General features: G+C 41.3%; 1 protein-coding gene across 1 annotated transcript in view; it reads left to right on the top strand.

Annotated features, from left to right (window-relative positions):
- Positions 1-1414: 1414 nt before the first annotated feature.
- LOC118768486 (putative uncharacterized protein DDB_G0282133) overlaps positions 1415-10681 on the top strand; it is a 389663-nt gene continuing 380396 nt past the window's right edge. Inside the window, exons 1-2 of the mRNA XM_036515104.1 lie at positions 1415-2237; positions 2349-8681. Of these exons, the coding sequence (XP_036370997.1) occupies positions 1415-2237; positions 2349-8681 (7156 nt within the window). The remainder of the gene's footprint in view (positions 2238-2348; positions 8682-10681) is intronic.

Below are 10681 nucleotides of genomic sequence, written 5' to 3'. Positions count from 1 at the left end.
AAAAGACAACTGGGACAATGTGAATGATGCCGACAGCGACGGTGAGATTGCAGAACTTGGTAACGATGACGATTTACTTGCGGATCCTAGCAACCTCGGTCGGATGCTGCAAACTATTCCTAAAGGCAAATACTCAGAAACGCAGAGGGACGCTGAAATTTACTGCAGCAGCCAGCAGTATATGTCGAAGGAATTTCTGACACAGACCGACGGGGCCAAATGGCAGATATCGGGTCAAATCGATGACAAAATTAACACCAACAATGCCTTGCGTGATTGTTTGGGTCTTTACAAGTCACAAGAAAGCATTTGGCAGAATAGTGACGAGGACCTTGTTGATAGGGAGGAGGAAGAAGAGGAGAATAGAAGCCAGAACCCTAATTATACCCCGACAGCCGTTGACTTTATTCACGAACCTATCCCACATATTTGGGACCTTTCTTCTTGTGGTTCTACAAATCTGACAAACAGGGTTGATTTTAACATTCCGAACTCATCGGATGACTCTGAAACGTGCAAGGGTAAAAGCCCGGACTCAATCGAAATAATGGCACCAGATTCTCAGCTCCAAAAATTTGCTCCGTGTTTTGTCACAAGCAGTTTGGATGATAGGGACGATGCCCCTACATCCACTTTGAACTCACCGTTTAAGATATTTCAAAGTCACGTTAAACCCTGCGAGGATTTAGATTGTAACAGGCTCCTACACCAGCCAAGTGTTACTCATCGATCTAAAGACAGGGAATTGCAAGATTCACCGAAGAAGAATACACCTAACCAGAACAGATTCGATCACGAGTCTTGTGATGGTTCTAAACTCGACTTGGACGAAGTTTGTGAGCTGCCATTTAGTGAAGGTAACGCCGAGGCGTGTGGTTATCAAAATTCATACTCATCTTGCATTACTGTGAGTAGTGATGATGAAAATACTTACGACAGTTCGCTCAAATCACACCATTACTATAGCAACAGATATTCACCATCTGTCGATACGCTCCAGAGAAAGTGTCATTTAAGTGAAACCGATATCACTACTCCCACCCCTGATCTTCCAGATAATGTGCTGCAAGTTTCTTATGAAGGCCACCAGAAAAATGAACGCGATCACAAGCACCAACACGACGACCTCATTGTAGTAAATAAATTGGAAGCTTACAAAGAGACGTTTGTGTTGAGTCACGGGACTAGTAATGAGACATGCAGAAGTTTTACACCAGAAACACAACACCAATCTCAATTGTGCAACATTGTAAAACCCTCACAGCATCCGGGTCTCAACCACTTATCTGTATTTCGCCCTCGAACCTCTCCTCCTCAGAGCGCCAGTGTCGTTAACTGTGTTGCTACGCTGCCTTCGCTTCCTCAGTCTATTGTTCGTTGGGACAATGCCTCGGGTTGCAGTTCAACAGACGACATGAAAGGAAACAGCAAGCCAGTATTTAAAAACCTGAATATTTTGGATGACCGACCAACCTATCCAGGAATAACAGACTCTTCAGAAAAAATAACCGAAGAGTCTTTAGGCAGACCAGAAAACATCGGTAATATATTAGTAAAAAATCCTCAGCTCGTAGCAAACACAAACAAAGATACATCTACATCCGCATGCACAAAAGCATATGCACACACAACCACAGATCTAGATACAAATACAATCATAAATACAAACACTGACCGGTCCACAGTTAAGACTGGCAAAAGTGAAACGCAATGTAGTCTGCCAAGATTTTCTACTACAGAAAAAACGCAGAGATTTCCGAATCAAGTCGACAACTCCTCCCTGAACTCAAACCCGAGGGACTATCGAACTATCCCCAACTGGGACCCTGTTGCTGTTACAAGAAATACTGTTATTACAGGGGACAATCGTAGCATGAAGAAGCTCCCCGAAGAGAAAACCCCTCACAGCGAGGGCAGAATCGTGAAGGTTGTTCAGCGAGACACTGACGAAACTGATGCAAGTGAAAAATGTATTAATGATAATAACTTACTAAATGTCGATGAGAAGTATCATAGAGAGGATGTATATAATGATGTATATAATGATGCCACTACATTATATGGATCACAGGATGGTAAAGATATCAAAAATAAAACTATTCGTCATAACCAATATACCGATAACACGCTTACATGGGGAGATGCATGTAAAGTTATCAACCCCTTGTATGAAACATGGGATAATAAAGATATGGAAAACGGAAGATGTACAAACCTCGGCTGCAAGAATAATGAAAGTATTCCCTCGAAAGATAGATATAAATCTAAAAGCGAAATCGAGAAAGAAGACAGAAGCGAAGAAAAGGAAGAAGAATCGGTTAAAAGCAACAGCAACAATAATAATGAAGATGCTGATGAATGTAATAATGTAGAAGAAACCGAAGAAAAGTGTGACCTCGTTGATACTCTGTCTCTCAACGCAGAATCTAGAGACAGTGTTAATCATTCTGGTGTTTGTAGTCTGAAGTTGGATAAGAGAAACTACTTCAGAAACAGCGACGATGATTTATTAGCTGTGACCGTTGGAGAAAAGAATTATTCTGATGCCATCGTCCCGTCTTACTATACTGCAGCGGCTGTAGTAAGTGTGGGAAGGGACGATTGTCAGATGTACGGTTCACAGAGGGAGGGGGACAGCTACAGCCAGAGTAATAGTAGTAGCTACATCTTCGATGACTTTGATTGCATGAATTCAGCCTCGCAGAACGAGACCTTTCATTTTAAAACTCAGACAGAGGAAAACCAAATTGAAGAAGAAGAAGAAGAAGAAGAAGAAGAAGAAGAAGAAGGAAGAAGAGGAGGGGGAGGAGGAGAATCTACAAAACCCCATACAAGCAACAATGTTTTAGCAGAAACAGAACCAAAGCATGAGCCCATCAGCGAGCCATCTTATTGCAATAGCCTTACTAGTGAAACAGCAAACTTCCTTCATGCAAGCAATTCACAGATGGATTTATTTAACGACTGCAGTGACCTTTTGCCAGATTATAGCCCCACGAAAAAAGGTGAGGCAAGAAATGGTCGATTTTATCCTAATATCCTGGATGTCGGGGAGAACCAAATAAGTGAAACAATAGAAGAGCAAGTAGAAAGCAATAACATTTGTTTAGCAAAACCAACACCTATTTGTCAGCCCATTAATATTCTTCCCGAATGCGAAAATACCATCAAACGTAGCTCAGAGACGAATACTCTAAACCGTAGCCAAAAAAATATTGTCGAAACGTGCTCGAATGATTTTCGCAATTTCTGCAATAATGCGTGTGTTCTCGTCAATGAAGAAGAGGAGGTTAAAATAACAGGTCAATCCTCAAAGAATATGAACTCTGATTATAAAAACTTGGACGTAAGTCGAAATCTGATGGGCGCATGTAACAGTAATTCAGATGTAGGTGAGAATCGGCCAAACACAAATTACGGAAACTCAGGTAAAAGCGATAACAAACAAGAAGTATCATACAAAAGTAAAAGTAGTTTAACTGAAACAGAACCAACATGCCAACCCATTGAAGTTCTATCTTATTGCGATGATGCAGCCAACAAGAAGATAAGCCTTCCTTATACAAGTAGTTCACAGACGAGTATCTTCAACGGCTGCAGTGACGTCTCAGACTATAGTAAAAACAATAAAGATGTAATCAGAACTGATCGATTTTATCCCCAAATCCAGGTTGACGAGGAAAACCGAAAAAGTGAAAACAAAGAGAAGTACGTGGAAAGCAATAACAATTGTTCAGCAAAACTAGGGTTGAGGTGTCAACCCATTGTTATTCCACCTAATGACAGAGATGCCGTCATATATAATTCACAGGTAAATGTCCTTAACTACAACAGAAGTGATATTGTTGAAGTGTGTTCGAAAAACGTTCGTAATAATGTTCCTGTTGACGACAATGCAGAAGAAGGGGATAACGAAGCGAGCCACTCTACAAACATGAACACAAATTATAGGACTTTAAGCGTTAAACGAAATGCAACTGACGAAGATTACAGTAACCCTGATGGAATGCAGACGAATTCCAGGAGGGGAAATTCAGATGAAAGTGAAGATCCAATGAACGCCAATCGCAGTAAGACAGACGTAAAGGGAAAGTGGACAAACACGAATGTTCGTGGAAACTTAATGAATTCGAATTATGTAAATTTGCATATAAGTGATAATTGTTTGAATGAAAATTGCAGGAACTCAGAAGTTTGCGGAAATCAGACGAACACGAATCACAAAAAGGAGAAGGCAGAGGAAGAGAGGGAAAAAGAAGAAGATGAATCTATGAAACCCGACAACAGCACGAGTGGTTTAGCTGAAACGGACCCTAGATGCCAACCCACTGAAGTTCCATTTCTGTACTATCCTGCAGCCAGCGAGAAAGAAAATGTTTATCACAGAAGCTGTTCCAAGATGAATAATCTTAAGGGTTGTTGTGAGGCTGAATTAGACGATGAACACACCAATAAAGATGTACTCAGAAATGATGAATTTTATCTTAAAATCCAAGTAGATGAGAAGAGGAGGAATGAAAAGAAAGCAGGGAGTGTGGAAAGCAATGACTGCTATTTAGCAAAATCACAGTTTATTAGTCAATCCGTTGTTGATTCACTTAAAAGCAGAGATGTCCTGGAACACAGTAGAAGTGACGCTGGTAAAACATGCTCGAATAACGCTAACAGTTTTTACAATGATAGAGCTGTCTTCACCAATTCAGATGAGGATTATGAAAGAGCCGAATCCTTAATGAGCACCAACGTGAATAACAGAAATTCTGACGTAAGTGGAGAACAAACAATGAGAGTCAATCACGGAAATTTGTACGTAAGTGGAGAACAAACGATGAGAGTCAATCACGGAAATTTGTACGTAAGTGGAGAACAAACGATCACCAATTACGGAAACTTGGATGTAAGCGGCCAACAACAAAACGGAGACTCAAACTTGAACGGAACTCGAATGAAAACAAGCTACAATAAACCTGAAGGAAAAGAAGAAGAAGAAGAAGAAGAAGAAGAAGAAGAAGAAGAAGAAGAAGAAGAAGAAGAAGAAGAAGAAGAAGACGACCAACAAGGACAAGAATCTTTGGAAGTCGACGATAGAAAGAAAAGTTTAGTTGGAATGGAATGTCATCGTGATGTCGTTCTGTTGACGTGTAGTGATGCAACCATTGAAAGAACAAGCGTTTCTCACACAAGCAGTTCACAGATGGTCGTCTTTAACGACGGCACTAACGCTGTCTCAGATTATGGTCCCACCCACGAAGATGTGACAAGAAACGATCGATTTCACCCTACAATCCTGGCTGGCGAGGAGGATCGAAGAAGCAAAACTGAAGGGGAGGAGTGTGTGGAAGTCGATAACAGCAGCATACGTTTAGAACCAGCAGACTCGTGTAAAGGTGTCACATGTAGATCACAGGCGAATATCCTTAACCAGAACAGAAATGATATTGTCGAAGCGTGTTCAGGTGAGGTTCACAATTTCTGCAATGACGTCCCTATCCTCAAAAATGTAGAAGAGTTCAAAGAAAAAGTCCAATCCTTAAAGCGTACGAACTCAGATTATGGAAATCCGCACGCAAGTCAAAATCCGACGAAAGAAAATCCCAACAACCCAAATGTATGTGGAAATCGAATGAATGCTAATTACGGAACATCAGGTGTAAATGGAAATTTGACAAACAAAAACTGTGGAAAGTCAGACATCACTAAAATTCCAACAACAGAAGAAAATTGTGGGAAATCGAAAGAAAGTGGCAAACTGGTCGACGCAAATTTCAATGAGTTAAACGTAACTACAAATCAGATGAACACAAGTTATAGAATCTCAGAATTAAGTGGAAAACTAACGAAGGAAAAGCTCAGCATCACGGAAGACGGCAACGATGAGGAAAAAGAAAAATCTAATAAAATTCACAAAAGTACGAAAAATTTAGTTGAAACAGAACGGAAGCGTCATCTGGTTGAAGTTTCGTTAATGTGCAATGAATGCAACGGGAATGCAAACTTTTCTCACACAAGCAGTTCACAGACAAAGATTGTTAATGGCTGTAGTTGCACCAATAAAAATGTTGTCAGAAACGACGAGGAGAAGCAAAGAAGACAGAAGGTCGAAGAGCACGAGAAAAACAATAAGAGAAGAAAAGCAGAGTGGAAGTGTCAGTCCGTTGTAAGTCTATCCAGAGACAGAGATGTTAGCATACACGGCTTACAGACGAATATCATGAACTGTGGCAGAAACGGTTTTGTCCAAACGTTTGCGAATGATGTCCTTAATTTCTGCAATAATGTCCATGCAGTCGGCAATGTAGAAGAAAAGGAGAACGAATCAGGGCATTGTTCATCGAGGATAAACTCAAAATATGGAGATTCAGGCGTTTGTCGAAACCCGACGAACGCAGACGTATGTGGAAATTGGAATAACACAAATGATGGAAACTCGGTAAATTCAAAATGCAAAAAATCAGAAGCGAACGGGAGTCAGACAAAAGCAGACGACAAAACCCCAGAAAAAGGAGATAAGGAAGGAGAAGGGAAACTAGTAAGGAAAATCCTCAAAGGCAACGGTGAAATAGAAACAGACCGTCACACCATTGAAGGTCATTACGGAAATAATGCAGCCAGCGACAGAGCCAACATCTCTTACAGAAGCAATTCACAGATGGATAGATTTAATGGTGACACCAATAGTGACGTCACCAATGATCGATTTTATCCCCAAACCCAGGAAGACAAGGAAGCCCGAATAAGCCGAAAAGAAGGAGGACATACGGAAACTGATAACTGCCGCAGCTCTTTAGCAAATCTTGGTTCCCTATGTCAACCAGTTGGTATTCCACTTATTTGCAGTGATGCCATAAGCAGCTTGCAGACGAATGTCTTAAATCAGATCAGTAATGACCGTGTCGAAGGGGGTTCAAATAACGTTTACTCTTTTTGCAATAATGTCCCTGCTCTCATCAGGGCACAAGATGACGAAACAAATCAAAGCTCAAACAGGATGAATGCAACTAACGGAAACTTGGATGTAAATCGAATTACATCCAATTGCGGTAAGTCAAACGACATTGGGAAGCGGACGAATTCCATCTGCGGGAAATTAGAGGCAGAAGAAAATCGGGTGGACGCCAGTTGTGGAAACTGGAATGTAAATGGAAAAAGAACGAGTGAATATTGTGAAAATATGCACGTAAGTGGAGATCAACCGGGAAACGCAGACGTAAGGGAACATTCTAGAAATTCGAATTACGTTTACTCAGATATAAGCGGGGATAGAGTGAATTTATATCACGGAAAATTAGAAAACGGAGATAAGGAAGGAGAAGAAATGTCAATGAAAATCCACAAAAGCAACAATGATTTAGTTGAAACGGAACCGGAGCGCCATCCAAGAGAGGTTCCATTTCCATGCAATATTACAGGAAACGCGAAAGCAAACTTGTCTGAGGTAAACAGCTCAAAGGTGAATAGCTTCAACGGTTGCAGAGACGTTGTCTCAGATACTGGCCTCGTCATTAAAAATGCAACTAGAGATGATCGATTTTATCTGAAAACCATGCCTGGCGATGAAGATGAAAGGGAAAAGGAAGTGGAAGTAGAATACGTGAAAACGTTCAATAGCAACAGTTCTTTAGCAAAACTAGAGTTAAGATGTCAGCCCGTTGATAATTCAACTCTGGATTCGCATACCACAGTACATAAGTCACAGGAGGCTAGCTTAAGCAACAACAGCAGCAGTGATATCGTCGTTGGACGTTCGAATGTCAGTCGAAATTCTGGCAGGGCTATCCCTTTTCTTAACAATGCGGAAGATAATTCACCAAGAAAGTTCTCAAACGGAACTAACCCAAATTACGGAAACTCAGACGTAAATGGAAATTTAACGAATAGAAATTACGGAAATTCGGAATATGAAGATAAGGATCAAGAAATATCTAAGAAAATCGACAACAGCAACAATTATTTAGGTGAAGCGCAACCTAAGCATAATCCCACGAAGGTCCCATTTCTGTGCAATGCTGCAACAAGCAAGAGGACAGACTTTCCTTACACAAGCAATTCACTGATTCACAACTCTCATGGCTGCACTGATGTTGTCTCAGATTATAACCTCATTGAGGAAGATGTGGCCAGAGATGATCGATTTTCTCCTAAAACCCAGGCAAACAAGGAGGCCCGAGGAGGTCAAAAGGAAGGAGAGTATGTGAAATCCGACAAGAGCAGAAACAGCTCTTTACCTACAATAAGTCCTGTTTGCCAGCCCGTGGCTAATCCACCTGGATGCAGTGATGCCATAAATTGCTCACAGAGCAGTAATGATGCTGTGAAAAAGAGTTCGAATGACGTTCGTAGTTGCCGCAGTAATACTCTCTCTGTTCTCGACGATGCTAACGACGGTGGCTTAATAGGAGAGATATCGAACAGAACGAATAGAAATTGCAAAACCATGGATGCGGATGGAAATCGGACGAATGTAAAGAACCTCGCTCAAGATTCAAGTGGAAAGTCGACAAATGCAAGTTACGGAATCTCAGACTTAAATAGGAATCACGCGAATACACCGCTATTCCGGATTGAAAATCCCAATTGCTCCGATGATCAGCGTGTACCTGCGGCCAATGACAAGACAGCCTCCTTCCCGATCATCCTCTCAATCGATCAGCAAGAATCTTTCTATTCTGATCTCCCACCAAGTAAGTATTATTATTTTGGCTGTCTTTACGTTCTGAGTTCAAATTCCGCCTTTCACCCTTTCGGGGTCGATAATGTAAGTACCATTTGAGCACTGGAGTCGATATAATCGATTTACTCCCCTCTCCTCTAATGCTGGCCTGACACCAAAATTTGAAAAGCAAAATATTGTTGTTGTTGTTCTTGTCATGTCAAGCGCATTTGAATCCCTCCACGTTTCCCTGCGATCCATTATATCTGGAACTCATTTTTAAAAGCTTTGTATCCTACAACAGATGCTGCACATACGCTAGACAATGTTTCTTTTTCTGTCACATACTCGTCCCTATAGTCATAATTAACGTCCAATTTTATCTTTTCTTCGCCAACACTGCCCGACAGACGACGGGCTTCTTTCAGTTTCCGCTTAGCACATCTTCTCACAAAGCTTCAGTCGGCCCTGAGCTATACTAGAACACACTCGCCGAAGGCGCTGCGCAGTAGCACTGAACCCAATGACCACAAGATTGAAAAGCAAACTTCTAACCACACAGCCACGTCTGTAAATAGTTTCTTCTTCATTGATTTTAGAAGAGAAATTCGTGTGTGTGTGTGTGTGTGTGTGTGTGGTCAACGATGACGCTTATAGCAGCGACGACGGGAGTATTAACTCGTGTCCGAGTAACTAATCTGTAGCGAGTGATTAAACCTCTTCATCCTGAAGGGTGCGAAGAGTGCCGGTGCCTGAGGAGGCTGTTAAGGCCAAGTGTTGTATAGAAGAGCCGGGGGGCGGCATATATTGCAGGGGAGGGTTGGTTGGGAGAGGAAGTGCGAATCGCTCTTTGCGCCTTCGACATCCTATTTCTTCCTCTCGTCTGTTATATTCCATCTTGTCCGTTCCCTTCACGATGTCATGCCGCTGTTTTGGCGGTCACTTGGCGAGTGTCTCCCAGGTATTTGGACTAATGGAGCAACGGAAGAGAGTGGCCTTGAGCTCGTCTCGAAAACGGAATTCACAAATGGCCTTCAGGTGATATTGTTTAGGGTGGATCATGTATTGCGATCATCAGAACCAAGCACTCGGTCATCCGCCTTCATCAGCGGCACCCTTGGCATTGGTGACATGCTGGACCTGGTTACAGGTGTTGCAGTGGATTGCCGGATGCTTCAGGTATAATCGAGATCTATCTTTCTATCTATCTATCTATCTATCTATCTATCTATCTATCTATCTATCTATCTATCATCTATCTATCTATCTATCTATCTATCGATCTATCTATCTATCTATCTATCTATATATCTATCTGTCTGTCTGTCTGTCTGTCTGTCTGTCTGTCGTCTGTCTGTCTGTCAGTCAGTCTGTCTGTCTGTCTGTCTGTCTGTCTGTCTGTCAGTCTGTCTGTCTGTCTGTCTGTCTGTCAGTCAGTCTGTCTGTCTTTCTGTCTGTCAGTCAGTCTATCTGTCTGTCTGTCTGTCTGTCTAGCTAGCTAGATGCCTAGCTAGCTAGATGCCTAGCTAACTTTTATACACCCCCCCACACACACACACTACATATGTGGGAAATTTTGATGAAACTTGACACGTGAATAGAACTCATGCCTGGAAACCTCATGGCATACTCAGATTGTTGAAAATAAATCGTTGCTAAGGCCCCTGGAAGGTATCCTTATATATATCTAATGTATTTCATTTTAACAGCCAAGGGAAATAACCCATTCATTTTTCCGAAATCATTTGATATAAATCAAATTGTGTATACTTTATTTCTTAGTATTTGAAATGTGAGAGTTATTTTCACAATTTCTCCAGTACAACCCTTAAACAAGTAAATAGTAGTTTTCTTAACAATAGATCCACTCATTTCAGTTAGTGACTTATTCACGAATATACCAACACTAGCGCTGCTGAGGGTAATATTATCTGCGAATGCACAAAAGCTCTTTTCAGAGTTATTTACTATGAATTGTTATTATCTCATATCTGATTAGCCTGTTATTACATAACATGCCTCAAGATTTTA

Source organism: Octopus sinensis, linkage group LG30, assembly GCF_006345805.1.
Source record: "Octopus sinensis linkage group LG30, ASM634580v1, whole genome shotgun sequence".
NCBI classification, from domain to species: domain Eukaryota; kingdom Metazoa; phylum Mollusca; class Cephalopoda; order Octopoda; family Octopodidae; genus Octopus; species Octopus sinensis.
The sequence above is the reverse complement of the archived record's forward strand: the minus strand, read 5'-3'. Positions and strand labels throughout refer to the sequence as shown.